Source organism: Coturnix japonica, chromosome 3 (assembly GCF_001577835.2).
Source record: "Coturnix japonica isolate 7356 chromosome 3, Coturnix japonica 2.1, whole genome shotgun sequence".
NCBI lineage: Eukaryota > Metazoa > Chordata > Aves > Galliformes > Phasianidae > Coturnix > Coturnix japonica.
Window position 1 is genome coordinate 8,837,233 of NC_029518.1, and position 15,115 is coordinate 8,852,347.

Below are 15,115 nucleotides of genomic sequence, written 5' to 3' on the forward strand. Positions count from 1 at the left end.
TAAATCCTTCATTAATGAGTATTCTCAAAGCAGCGTCCTGGAAATTAGCCATAGTGGTAGCAACAATTGCAGTCCGCTCAGGAAAACCGATTTATTGTAAATCTTCCCATCCAAATTAAAAAGTATACGAGAAAGATAATGCGCAGTAAGTAAAGCATTGTACTCTGTCTTGCATTATTTATCTATACCCCCTTGGCTGCCTGAGACCCTTAGATCTAAATCCATCTCTCTGTTCAGGTGTGTTCCTGTCAGTCACAGCCCTTCCACACAGAGCAATCTGGTAGCTGGCCCAGTTCCTGTAATTTATTTGTTGCTTATATTCTCCAGTGTTTTAGCTAATTCTTAATCCCGTTTTAAATTGTGTTAAGAAGTCTAATGGCTTTTATATGTAGCTTGGTCACTACCATCTCACTTCCTTTCACAGCTCGTTTGCCTTTATGCTGAAAAAGATGTGTGAGTAATGGGGAAGAGGTGTTTGGGGGAAAGCAGAAAATAGGGGGAGGTTGTGACGCATCTGTTAATTGTCAGCTGACCTGGAATTATTCCTGATGCATTTCTTGGGAAGAAATCAATTTGCATACTTCGCCTCTTCTCATCCAAATACTGGTACTTGTTTTACTGTTTGCAACAGAATCTGTTTTATATCTTGTATTCACTTTGAAACAAAGATTATTTCATTTAATGCTCGGAGATACAAATCTTGGCATGGTGTCTTCACATTTATTTTAATAGTTATTCATTTCTTTATCCTTATGTGCACACACTTTTATCAAACAAGAACATCCCTTTGTTCTTGAAGAAATGCACACATTCCTTCCTGAGTTATCACTAGAATTAGTATCACTTTATAAAGATAGGCTTGACCTCCAGTTATAAGTAACTGAGCAAAGTATCTTTCATACGTTAAGGCACTTAAAGTGTGTGATGTTTCAATTTTATTTTCTTGTAATTTTGATTACAGTTGAAACTGTATAAGATGCTGTAGTTAAGTTAAACTCTTGACTGTGCTGTGCTATGTGAAGAGTAATCAGACACTGCAGTCCTTCCATAACTTCACCTGAACGTTTAATCTCTATCAGCCGAAGTTACAAGAATCACAGTCTTGACACATCCCTACATGTACCAAAGCACCCTTAAACAAAAATCCTTTTAGACTAGTTGGTCTTGGAGAAAATAATTTGTCGTTATCACTACTGTGTATTCACGTGATCCTTTTTGCTTAATGGTATTCATACACAATTCCCCAGTGCTCAACTGGTCAGTGTTCAGTATTCCAGCTGCAGGTCATACAGGTATAACATCAGTGTTATGGACAGAAGGAAATATATGTGATACTGTGGTTTTGCAGACAGAATTGAAACTGTTTGGGAGACACATGGCTCTTTTTTCAAACTTTTGTCTTACTGTAAGTGCTTTTTGAAGTACGGAGTTAACCTTTTATGTGCAGGCTTTATTAGTTGTTTACCTGGCTGTTTATTTTTATTCTGTACTTTAGGAAAAATGCAGGCAGAGATTGGTTTTTATACAGATATTGATTTTCAGGTTTAAATGGTTGTCTTCTGGGGGAAGGAAATGGACATTAGAAATTCAGTGTGATGTTTTCAGCTGACTTTTGCTATAGCTATATAGCAGGAAGGATGGCCAACTAGGAAACTTTTCTTTTTATGTATATAGAACGCTCATTTCAAATCTGCCAACTTACTTTGGCAGCCTTGTAGATTTACATAAATCTTTCCGACTATGAGGAATGATGGTCCTTGTGATTATGGCGCTGAACTTTGACATAACATAGCTGTTGTCTATAGCCATTTCGAATGCCTTCAGCAAGTTATTTTGTTCTATTATGCCTCAGTCTTTATATTGTTATAATAAGCTTTTCTTTGTTCTACCTCACATATGAATGAATGTATTCCTGTACCTCTTCCCTACCTCACAGAGGTGTGGAAAGCATGCATTCATTAATGTTCTTGGAGCATGACAAAGTAAAGCCTATTATTATTTTGTGCTTTGCTTTAAAACTTTAGCTAGAAGAATATGATAAGCAACATTGGTTAAGCTTTGTCCGTAACATTCAGGAATATTATATTTACATACTCAGACATAAACTGATGACATTAAACTTTGAGGTACTGAGAGTTCTTCTCTGATGGAGGAAAAAAAAAATAAAAAATCTAAAAATGACGTTTCATGTTGATCAAAATGTATCATGTAATTGGCATGCATATTATACAGGAAGCCAAGAATGTTTTTTTGCCAACTTTATCCTTAGCTGTATGTTTCAGTGTCAGTTTCCTTATTCTCCTCATGTATTTCCTTCAGGGAGGTGAAGGGAAGTTTGAAATGGGCAGAAAAGAAACATCTTACCCATAGGAAAGGCTTCTTCCTAACCTCATTAGTAATTGTTTGAGAAATGACCACGAGCATGACAGTTTATATTTCTCTGCTATTATTTCCCCTAATGACTGTGGATGTTCTTATTATATTTCTAAATGCCTATTCTCAGAGGTGGCTTGAACAGAAGGTGTATCATTTTATTAGGTTCAGATTGATTGTCTCTGTGTTTCATTTAATATTTCCTTACTGTGAAAAAAACAAGAAAAGGTAGATAGAAGTCCCTGGTTTGTTTTCTATGTAGTGCTCCGAGTTCTATCACCTAACTCCTTTGTCTTGACATTTTCTTTTCTTTTTTAAATACAACAACCTGTCCAAGCTAATTCTGGACAGGTGTTCCTCAAATTTCTCTGAGCTCAGCATAGAACTTGGGCAACCCTTCACTTATTTAAGACAAAAGGATGTTTTAACTGGTACTTTATAACACTGTATATATTTACTATTGTTTTCTTTCCTTGCCTTTCTTCTCATTGAATTGTGGCTTTAACTCAGTAACAGTTTTGTTTCCTTCTTTTTGGGTGTTTTTTTGTTTGTTTTGTTTTTTTGGCTCTGTATCTGTGACAGCAAGTGCGATCAATACAATTTCAATTGTAACAGCTGCAGGCAGCTCAATACTTTGACTTGTTTTTTAATGCTCTTTGTGTTTTCAATAATATCATAGCAGAGACATTTGAAGTAAAGAGGAAAGATGGGTAGCCCAGGTGTACGCATTTTTTCCTTATCCTTTCTGTTACTGCATGAAAATATTATGTTTAAGAGCTTGTGCTGAATATCTAATGCAGTTCCTTTAAAAACTGATAAGTGCAAATTGAAAAGCAGTGTCCCTCTAATAGAGAGTTGGAAAGTGTCACTGTACCATTATTAAATCTGGTATGCTCTGGGCCTTGCATATATTCAAAAAATACCAGTGAGAAGCTTAGAACATAATAAGCCAATTAAAATATGCCAAATTGACTTTTATTTTCTTTGCAGACCACAGATGACATCCTGGTGGCCTCGGCTGAATGTCCCAGCGATGATGAGGACATTGATCCCTGTGAGCCGAGCTCAGGTGGGTTAGGTTAGTCGACTTTTTTACTACTTTCTTTTATTTCATATTTGCATGCTCCCATCTCCCAGAAATTTGGAGGGATGGTCCTTTCTTACCTAGCATGGATAAGTTAAATAAGGGTCTTTACACCTAGTATACATATGCAAGCTGAGAGGGACAGTTGTTTGCCATATAGTATTCAAAGACAATAGACTAGAATCCATTTTTGGTAGCTGTGATCTGTGCAGGGTTATAGCTTACCAAAGGCTAGGCTCATGAAGACATTATGGGGCCCCTGTAACTGTTGTTGTGATAAAGACAGCTTCAGTCAGAAGAAAGTTGTTGCAATTGCAAACGCCTTAAGTATTTCCCCTAATTACAGTGAAAATACAGTATTTCAAATATTTTGTCAGCAGTAAAAGCAGTGTTCATTTTGAATTACTGTAATAGATGGTAAAAGCCTAAATATAATAGAATACATCAGTTTCAAATTTAAAATAGCTTTGTGGTGTTCTTCCAAACTAAAGACATCTACAAGTTCTCTACAGATTTGTTCTCAATGAGTTCTTCTCCCAGTCCTTATACGTAACTGGGATTGTCCTAGGTCAAGTGTAACACCTTGCACATGGCTTTGTTGAGCCTTATTTGGTTCACACAGACCCACTTTTCATGCCTGCTCAAGTCCTTCTGGATGGCATCTCTTCATTCTGTTGTATCAACTGCACCATTCAGCTTGGTGTCATCAGCATTCTTGCTGAGGCTCCTCTCATTCTTACCACTGTCTTTAGTCACCAAATAGTCCGGGCTTCAAATCCCTTTCTCTCCAGTTAAGAGATAAGGACATGGTGCCCATGCCAAAGGCTTTGCACAAGCCCAGGCAAACATCAGTTGCCCTTTCATTGTCTACCTGTGCCATCATTCCTTCGTAAAAGACCACCAGATTGGTCAGACACAGTCTGCCCTTGGTGAAGCAATACTGGCTGTCTCAGATAACTTCTTTGACTCATGTGCCCTAGTATAGCTTCCAGGAAGATCTGCTCCATCATCTTTCCAGATGCAGGCCTGAAGCTCACCAGCTTGTAGTTCCCCATGTCTTCCTTTCTTCCTTTTTTTAAAAATGGGAGAAATGCTTCCCCTTTTTCAGTCTCCAGGGACTTCACCTGACAGCCACAACTTTTCAAATATGATGGAGAGTGGCTTGGCAACCACATCAGACAGTTCCGCAGGACCCTGAAATGCATGTTATCTGACCCATGGTTGTGTATGCATTAAGTCTCATGAGGCAGTCTTGGACTTGCTCTGCTCTTACAGTGGGAGGGATTTTGCTCCCCCCGGCTCCCTCCTAGAGGTTCAAGGACAGTAGAGATGTGAAAAGCCCAACTGCCAGTAAAGAGGAAAATAACTTGTTGAGTTCAACCTTCTCCATGTCTGTTGAAGCCAGTTCTTCCTTCTCATTTATCAGGAAGGAGTACAGTCTCCTTTACCTGGCTCCCAATAAGCCTCCTGAACCCCTTGTTATTTTTCACATCCCTCATCAAGTTCATTTCCATCTGTGCCTTGGTTTTCCTGATCCTATCTCTGCAAGTCTGGATGGCAACCCTGTATATCCTCTGGGCCCCATGTTCCTGCTTCCACTGTTTTTCTGTTCTGTCTCACCATTCGTTGCTCAGCTACACTTCTCATTTTTGTTTATTTGAGAATGGTTTTACTGTTTCATTTCTTGGATCCCAACTGCTATTGCTTTTTTTTTTTTTGCTTTTTTTTTTTTTTTTTAGAAAAAAACATGGATTGGCACAATTATTTTCTCCATAAACTCAATTGTCTGGATCATTTTATCTGTCATTCTACACATCAAAATGTCACTTGTCCTCCCACTCTGTACTCTTAAAAGCTATTAATTTGCCTCCTTCTTCAATGGCCTTGTCCTTTTCTGATACATGAAACAACATCAACCAAAAGGGTTGGTGAAGTCGTAACTTCTTGCATATCTGTCTTCCTGTAAGTTTAGTCTTAACCGCTTAGTCTTACAAATAAGATTTCTCCATAAGTAGTCCTGTAGTAATAAAGCATTGAATAATACTGCAATCCATCTGAATAATTCTCCATCTGAATTACACAGCAGTCACTGTGCACTCCTACCAACAGGCTTAAACCTAAATGAGAAAAACATAATACTGTTGACAATGACAGAATTTATTCTTCTTGATATTTGAGACAGGAGATGCAAAATGATAAGTCCCTCAATTTAAATTCTTCTCATGGTTCACTTCAGCTTTTTTCCCTTAATTTCTTTCACAAAACTCAGTTGTTTCTCATAGCCACATCTTCATCTACTCACTGAAGCTGGTGAAGCTCATGCTTCCTAACAGATACTTCTAGAAGGAAGATAGTTATCGAATCTATATGATTATTAGGATTATATTACTATTGTAGTTTCACTTGAGAGGCTGTAGCCTGAAATGCAGTTAGATTTCTTCTCTTGCTTCCTGATGATCATTCAGAAATGGATACAGCATACTTATTAATCAATATCTATCAATATACCAAAAATATTAATGAATAATCAATATTTTTATAGAAAAAATACATTGAAGGGATGTCCAGAGCCCATTTGTTTTTATTGATATAGCCATAAGAGTACATTTTCTTTAGGACTGCCCATACTAAGCCTGTTCCTAGCTGAAGTTCTCAGCTCCAAGTAGAAGTCTACTCAATGAATCATTTGAATGTTGTAGACCTATATATCATAGATACCAGTCATTAGCTAGATGTTACCAATTTGCCAGACTTATGCTTAAAATAGGACTTATTTTGTTGATTAAATGTCTTGCAGATTTTAGTTGGTATCAAGTCTTGGTCTGCAGTCACTAGCTTTGCTTGCAGTGCACCTGTCTTATAAAGAATAAAGGGAAAGAGGCCATTTGCAACAGATTTCATACAGGGCATGAAAATTTAGACCAGACTAGGAGGTGCTAAGCAGCAATCCCATCAACTCACCTGGAACATAAAGTCACAAACATAATAACTGCAGATTTCATTGTGCCTGCTAAATGTGATGTAATTGGTTGAAGTTGTAACAAATTTATAAGCATGCAAAACTTAGTGAACGTATTTTGTTTGCATTATGTTTTGTGTGGTAAAGCAACGTGTATTGCTTTTCTACTCTAAATATTAATAGCAGTACAAGTGTTTTCCTCCGCTTCTTGTCATTGAGGAAATAATAAAGCTTTTTCATATTGTAGGCAAGTTATGATTAATATTAGTGGAAACTTGACCAAAAAAAAAAAACAGATGAGCTGGGATGGCTTACTAATTTTACCTAAAGAGCTATAAAGCTGTGGTTGGGCAGGTGGCCATTTTGCATGCCTGCAGTGCTGTTTCAGCCCTTCCTGAGCTTTGTGCAGACTTCTGATTTCTGCGGAGTTGCAGTGAGCATGTGTTGCACTGCTTATTTGTCCCAGTTACGCTGGGTAGTGATTTATTTGTTAGCCTCTTCTATGGATATGGAAGGGTTCCGAAAAAGTAGAGGCCCAAACTGGATCAAGTGAAGTGAAGTTGTGGAGTCTTATGGCAGGAAATCTTGATGGTGGAAAATACCTTTCAGTTTTCAGCATACGACAAAACAGTACTTTTGCTCTTAAACTCAGGAGTCAACCTGGTTTTAAGTTAGAATTTAGCTTGAAAAGCCTCCTTGGATGGCCCCATCAGAATTGGGATACGTAGAGGATTTGGCAGCGAGGGCAGAGTTCAGTGCTGCATGCAAACTGGGGCATTAGTTACCTGTTTTAGTCTTGATTCTTGATCCAGTGAAATAAATGGGATTAGATAATTTCCACATCATTATTTAAGGACCAATAGTAGGATAGATGCTAACAGGCTGATCTCTGTTCAGGTATTGATTTTTTCCTACACCTTGGCTTGGCTTACTGCATCACAGAAAACCACTGGCAGTGTTCACAAATACACAATGCATCAGTGCAGCCAGGAGAAAGTGGACAAAGCCACTGCTTAAGATGTCTTTTATAAATTAGGCAGTAGGATTCATTCACCGCTCTAGGAATGGCTTAGTCCTGTAAGCAGAATAGTATAGGACTTTGCATGCAGTCTACTTCCTGCATATATATGTTCCCTTCTGTGTCATAACATGTATTAGACAGATAGAAATGGCTAGGAACCATACATTTCTAAAGCTTTGTGATGGTTTAGGATTGATCCCAGAATGATACCTCTCTTTTCTGATCAGCAGAGTTGGAAAATACGAGCAGTGAAGAATTTTTATTACTAAGGGAAGATGTTTATTACTGAAGGTTTTGCTCTTTTTCTGTTGCAAATTATTCACTGCATTCCAGATTCAAACAGTAGCAAAAAAAATTGCAGTGTGAGGTGAAATTATTCCTATAATTTACACACAAGCTTAAATGTCTTATTTAATAAACAGAATTGAATTCATCATGCAAGGAGCTGAAAGAAAACAGAAATTGCAGTTAGTTCAAAAGGACAGCTGTGGTCACTGTGCTTGAGACATAAGGAGGATGTTTGTCTCATTCCAATAACTATGTCGTCGTACGTGTGTTTCCAGTTTGAGAAAGCTCACAGAGTTATCTTGAGTCAGCTGTTTTTTAAATGCTTGGCTGAAATACATATGTGTCTACAGCAGCTACTGCAGAGTGAATATTACATTTTATTTACCAAAAAAAAGAATGACACTTAGAACATGTAAAGGAAGTGAGATGCTTCAAGTATAGATTGATCTTCTTGTAACTGAAGTTGAAATAGTTGTTAAGGTTACTTAATTTTTCTTAAACAGAAGACCCCCTTAAATGGTCAGAAAGCAAATGCTGCACTTTTAGAAATGACTTTTGCTGTGAAATGAGCCACTTTTTTTGTTTTGTCAACAGACTGAGATCTTTGTGTCTGTCACCACGAATTACAAATATGCAATTCTCACTTGAATTTGATCAAAAAGATTTTCTTCTCATTAAGCAAAAGAGGTTTAAAAATGCTGATCAATCAGTTGTATCAGCACTGATCTCCACCTTTTGCCAGCCACGTTACTGAAACACAGGGACACTGAGTAGAATTGCAGCTTTCTAGCCAGTCCTGAGTGTTTTCATACATTTCTTGTGTTGGGAGAAGCTGTAAACAATGTACTAAAAAAGGAGGGGCTTTCTTTCACTCTTACTAAATATTTTTGTGTTGGTTTTTTTTTTCCTCAATAATTCAGAGAATTCTAACTCCTCAGATTAATTATCTGTAATTTAAGGGACAAGCCCATGCTCTCATATGTGCTTTCTTTGTGTGAGTACTCAAGTACTGCATGGGATTTATCAACAACGTAAAATTATTTTGAAGTTTATTTTTAAAGCAAACTTTAAGACAGAATTCAGCTGTTGTGACCTACGTGTGCCTTTTAAATGTGGACAGTTCAGATTTTTACTTTTTGCTGGACATATGTAATTTAGAGGGTATAGTACCGTGCATAGAGATGACAGCACAGGTTAATGCATTCTAAGGTCTTTTAATTGCATTCACAGTGATACAACATATCAGAATTCAAAATATGGGTGGGAACTAAGGGATGACTTTTTTTCCCTCGTCATAGTGGTTTTCTCTCAGTGTAATATCAGTGACTCACTATGCTGTGAGACTGGTAAAAATATCAACATCAAGTCAATGTAAATCACACAGTGTTCTATCCTAACTTGTACAAGAACTTTTCCATTGGTACAAAAATGGAGTTTCCTGTGTGTGAGGCACTTGTATTCTACTCACTTCTTCATTATTGTTGAAGATTTCCTATCTATAATGTGTATATGAATGGCATCCATTCATAATGTAAATACTGGGACTGCTATTTGTATGCAAGTAATTAAAACTCTACTTCAACTTTCAGGCATATGTGTATAACATGAAAAGATAGCTCAGATAAGTGTATGAATTGATTAGTATTAATATTGCTGTTGTATACTTCTAAGTTATGTTATTCCACAGCTGAGATGAAACCAGATAGTAAAGTTTCTGTTAATTTGATGAAACTTACTCATTTTGTAAACTGTAACTACAGAGAAATGGTCACATTGCTAAGTGCTCCGGGAGGTGTGGCCCATGTTACTTTTCACTCTTTTAAATAGGTCAAATATTGTGGCTGAGTTCTGAAGGTATTTACATAAAAATCTGAATCATATGATCCTGTCTGCTGGGATACTTGATCTGGGATAGAATGCAGAAAAGCAATCCAAGCACTTCACATAAGCTAATTCGCAAATACTTGGGGACTGCATGTGTCATAGCATTGGCCTCAGTGGAACTTCATATATTTTTCAGTGTTCATCCTGATCATGGACAGTAAAATGCCTAGCAAGCAAACATAGAGTCCTTTTACTCACGTGTATAAGTAATATGTAAGCCAGTCAAGGCAAGCATATAATCACTGCAGCAGATAATGTGAGTCAGAGGAAGCAAACAGCAAACGTTTTAGAGCTGAGGATCACAGTTCTGTGGGCAAGGCTTGTGGAGAGCAGGAGATGCCTACGCACATTCAGCACACAGCGGTGGAGAAGTATAGATTTGTTCTGTGGCTGGGAAAATTATCTGTCTTGCAATCCATGCTGAAAGTTTCTGAACATCATTACAAAGCAACCTCCATTTCATCTTCTAAATTCTCTTTCCTTTTTGGAGTAGCACCACAACACCAGAAATGGTTGTCTTTTGTCTTTTTTATTGAAGAATCATAGAATTACTCAGGTTGGAAAAGATCTCAAAGATCATCAAGACCAACCTCAGCCTAACCATAGTACCCTAACTCTAACAACACTCTGCTAAACCGTATATCTGAGCACCACATCCAAACAGCTCTTAAACATGTACAGGAATGGTGACTCAACCACTCCCAGTGTTTAACTACCCTTTCTGTAAAGAACTGTTCCCTAACGTCCAGCCTAAACTTACCTTGGCACAACTTGAGGCCATTTCTCCTCATCCTGTCAGGACGTTTTGGAAAGGTAGAGGTTTTGCTTGTGCAACAATGAATTACATGCTTGAATCTCAAACTTGTTCCTACAGTTTTCATAGAAATCCAATTAAACAATCCAAAATTTAAGTGTGTAATTGTTGAAATTGGTCTTTTTCAATCAAGCTTAAACGTAGAATCATGGCTACTCTTAGACTGTTGACATAAATGTGTAGTTCTGGTTTCTTAAAAATTAGATTCTATGCAACTGGTACCTTGATTAATGCAAGACAACTGTGTTCCATGAACAACTCTTCATTCCAGCTTGATTGCCTACACCTAATTATATATTTTCTCCTGCACTATACTGTGGACCCTAGCAATACTGAAGTTAACTTCACATCACTTTGTAACACAAACACATTGAATTCCCCTCTTTATAGGGAGGAAAAGAGTTTTTTTCCTCTGCCCTATTTATCACCACTTTTGTGTTGGTAGATGAAAAGCAGCATTTTGTGAAAGGATAAAGTGGCTTATTGCCAACATGATGTTGTTCATCTACGCTGAGTTTGAACAGTGCAATTTTAAATCAGATACTTAAATTTCTATAGGAAATTTGCTTTACCGTTACTGTTTGGAGGAAGGATTAGATAGAAAGTTGAGAATCTGGGGTAGACATCCCTAGAAAACAGAGAAAATACGGTTTTGCTAAGAAGGGGAAACACTGCACATATGACTGAAGTCAGAGGTGTTAGAGTCGGGTGTCTGAGTTAAGTGACCCTGAGCACTCCCTGCTTGTGTGATCTTTTGCAGCTTAGTTATTCTGCATTCGGACTGAACACTTGCAGGCGTGTAAGCAAACCGTTATGCTTCAAGCTAGCCATTTGAGGTACCTGATAAATTCAATTAGTATGGTGTTAGAAAGTAGTTAGTGTATGCCAGCTGCAGCTTATCAACTAACTACCATGTTAACAGACTGCTGGCAGCAAACAGAGCTGCTTACCCCACTGCCAGACAACAGAGATAAGGGCAAACTGGTACTTTTGCTGATGTTTTCTAGCAATCAGCGCAGAGCAAATTTTCATTATCTCGTGCATATATAGTAGTAAAACCATTTCTGCTAATTTTCAGCTACTTGCTAAGACCTAATTTAAACTTCTGCAGAAGCACTGCAATTTTTAGTGCGCCATTTGACAACCTGCAGAGTGGCAAGAGAATGCTGCCAAGTTGGAGAAGTAGTTATTCTCTAAGGATATTACTCATAAATGGAAGCAGAGAAAATTCAAGGAAAAAATAACCTGTAATGAGGATGCATGGACCCAAAATTGTCTAACCCTAGGCTATCTCACTCTAACTATACAAAGTCCTGAAGGAAGTCTCGTTCTGCTGTGTTGACATGCTGTCCTGGCCCATAGATTTCAAAACCTGCATTTCCCCAAAGGTTAAGAGCTGTAGTCTAGATTTGGGACTCAGGGAGTTTCAATATAAACTGGCTTAAACAGTAGATTCTGATCTACATACAAGACATGTTGTGAACATACACTCAAGGAAGTTAGAGAAAAAGGATAATCAAAAAATAAGATAGAAGTTGTGGGAGTATATGAGAATTATATTCCAAAAGATGGGCTTTTTAGATACCTTAAACTTTTTCCTTTTTCCACTCAGCACTATAGCTTTACAGTTGATGATGACAAGCAGTGGTAAACATAGTCTCTTCTTTTTTCATGTTTTAGTATTATTGAGAAAAAGATTATGAAAAAAGTGTTACTTATATCAGTCCTGAAGTCCATTGAGCTTGCTCTTCCCAACCCCCTGGGTAACAGCTGAGGTCTGAGAATAAGATTCAGGCTCAACAAGTGTGGCTGTAGCTGTGAGCTGTATCCACGCCTTTGTTTGGCAATTGTAGCTTGGTATTTCTATGTAGTGTATGCACGTCTTAATACCCTGGACCCTTCTTTTCCCAAGCACATAATCAAGTTTATTATTAGTTGGTCTGACTTGATGACAGTAATTAGAGCGAATTGAATGCAGTGTGCATAAACATTTCTCTCATCAGGTGGAAGCTGCTTAGTGAAGGAAAACATTCAGGGGATCACCCACAATTGCAAAGATCAGTGAGAGTAAATGCATCTCCAGCTCATTGCACGAGCAAGAATCACTCCTCGCTCTGCAGGACAGGCCATCATTTCTCACTCTTTTTAATGACATTTTGGTCTTCCCTTGCAGAAAACCGGTTCCTAGATAAGGTGGTTTGATTTGTTGTGTTGCTTTTTGATTGCTTCTTCCGTTTTAAGCAAAATGATGATGATAAAAACAGCAAGGAAAGAAGCCTTTATCCTTTGCTCAACAGCAAAGCTTTCACTTAATTCAGTGGGTTCCAAATGTCACTGTCACTAACACTAAAAGTTCTTGGTACAATGAAGCTATTAAAGCAGTTAGCTGCCACCTAAAAATGTTTCCAGTGCCCCTGCCCTTTCCTTACAGTAACACTGGTGTTCATCCCACTCTTCAGAGAGCTAGATCTACAAGCAGCCAACATCCTCATTTAGCTCTCCCAGCTGCCTCCCCATGATTAGAATTACTTACCTTGAGCTTGAATGTTATCAGAATTATAATTTATGAGTCTTTCTTATCTTATGTATGTTTTACGAATATTTTTTTCCTTTTAAAAGTACTTTGATTTAAAATCTACACTATCTATTGACTCTGCTGACCAGTCAAAAAGTTACAAAATCCCCCCAGAACATACACAAAACCAGGATAAATTACTTAGAAGGAAAGATGAACATAGAAGTGGGGAGTTACGTGTAACTGTTAAAGAATAACAGGAGGAAGCATTTATACTGGGAGGCAAGGAACACTAAAAGAGGAGCAATGCAACTGAAAACAAAGCAAAACATGACAGTAGGAGTCTGACTGCTAAAAACATGAAGCGATATATTGGTTCACGTTTTCCACTTTGGCTAAAGTTAAATTTAGTTTTGCGGCAAGTTTTTTCACAAAACCTTCTTATTAAACTGTGTGAAATATATTCTCTCCAGCTCTGCAGATCATATTAACTTGCAAAATCCATTCTTTGCGTGTCTTATCAATTGCCACTGCACTACCAACTAAACCCATCTCCCTCTAAATTTGTTTTGACATGTAGAGGAGGTTGAGATCACCTTCCCCTGTGTCAACCACAGGGAAAAAAAAATAAGCTGCACAAAACTTGAAGTTGAGAGAAGGTGATAGAATTTGTAAATTACTTTATGTCAATATGGCAGGTCACTATACTTGGAAATAAACACTGTATTCTGTGCAAAGAGGGGATGTATTGCTTCCTAATATAGGAATTGCTATTTTTATCTGTGGAGGCTGTTTTGCTGCTTGACTGTTTTTATGAGTAGCTAAATTAGTTAGCGTCACTTTAGAGACATGTTAATGCATTGTATCTTTCCTACTTAAAAACCTTCAAGATTTCAATTCACACAAAGCAAAGAATCTGACTTTGTGCACCAAAGAGTAATACAGATAGCATAATAATTTTATCTTGAGCACCTTTGAAAGTAAGTTATTATCTTGTTCTCTTAAACTCAGTAAGCATCTGATGGATTTTTTTTAGAGCTAATGCACTGACGGGGTTCAGGGTGAGAAATGTGTTTCTCCACTCCCAAGCACCAGACCTTTCCGCCACATCTCTGTCACTTTTATGTGCTTCTCTCAGCTTCCATGATGATGTCCAAAAGACCAAGGAATGCAGCATGTATGTTCAGCAATGCACTTGCTTTGTGGTTCCTCTCACATGGATTACATGTGCCTTTGGATACAGACTACTCTGAGTCTGATAAAAATTGGTCACTGAAATACAGCTCAGTGGAATTACCTCTTCTCTTTCCCTCCTATGACAGCTCATTCTTTGATGGGCAGCCCCTGGGGAGCCCATTTTTACATCATTTCAAGAGCTAATTGAGGCCCAGGAGGAAGGCAGTGGGCTGAAATACCCCTGTATTCTGACCAGGGTGGGTTTGTAAGTTTATAGCAGGTCCTCATCCTGTTTTTGTCGTTGCACCTATCCCACCTGTTCAGCAGAGGAAGCACTGAAGTTTGTTTTTCCGACATATTCTTTGTAACAAGACACAGAAATTGCAGTGAGCTCAGAAATCAGTTCACTACAATCCTAGAATGCTGCAGAAAGTCAACCACAAACAGGTCTACAATGATAGCACGCAGAGTGAAAATTAATATGTGTCCTGTAAATAATTGCCTTCATGCCTCATTGCAAACGGAGTAGTTAAACATTCTTGTCTTGTGAGTAATTTCCTATTCACAGTTTGTGAGAAGGCATAAATGTAAAGAAAACACGTTTGGGGTCCATTTGCTGGATTTTTTGTTTTGTTTTTAAGTCTGCTAATTTCAATTCACAAACACCATGGGAGCCTGCAGTTCCAATTTTCTTTTCACAGTATTAATGAAAACTGGGCACTGAAAATAGTTAGCTTTTTCCCTTTAAATTTTAAACCACTTTAGAAGTACAGTCAAGAATAATAACTTTATAATCCATTACTACACAATGCTAAACTGTGTTCAATTGCCATTATTTCAGGCAAAGTTTTCTTCATAAGTGGTAGAAGAGGCTTTTAAAAGTCTGTTCTCAACTGGCCTTTGAGGCAGTCCAAAAATGCTGGTCATATGATGCTGAGAAGATTTGTGCTTCAGAGCATTTGCTGTAAGAAGGGATCGTTTCACTGCAATGTGACTTTTAA

General features: G+C 37.8%; 1 protein-coding gene across 45 annotated transcripts in view; it reads left to right on the forward strand.

Annotated features, from left to right (window-relative positions):
• NRXN1 (neurexin 1) overlaps positions 1 to 15,115 on the forward strand; it is a 606,274-nt gene that overhangs the window by 584,516 nt on the left and 6,643 nt on the right. For 33 of the 45 annotated variants that reach the window (XM_015856854.2, XM_015856852.2, XM_015856861.2 and 30 more), the window contains one exon: positions 3,364 to 3,451. In XM_015856854.2, the coding sequence (XP_015712340.1) occupies positions 3,364 to 3,451 (88 nt within the window). The remainder of the gene's footprint in view (positions 1 to 3,363; positions 3,452 to 15,115) is intronic. The other 12 variants (XM_015856856.2, XM_032443901.1, XM_032443905.1 and 9 more) reach the window with 1 other exon arrangement.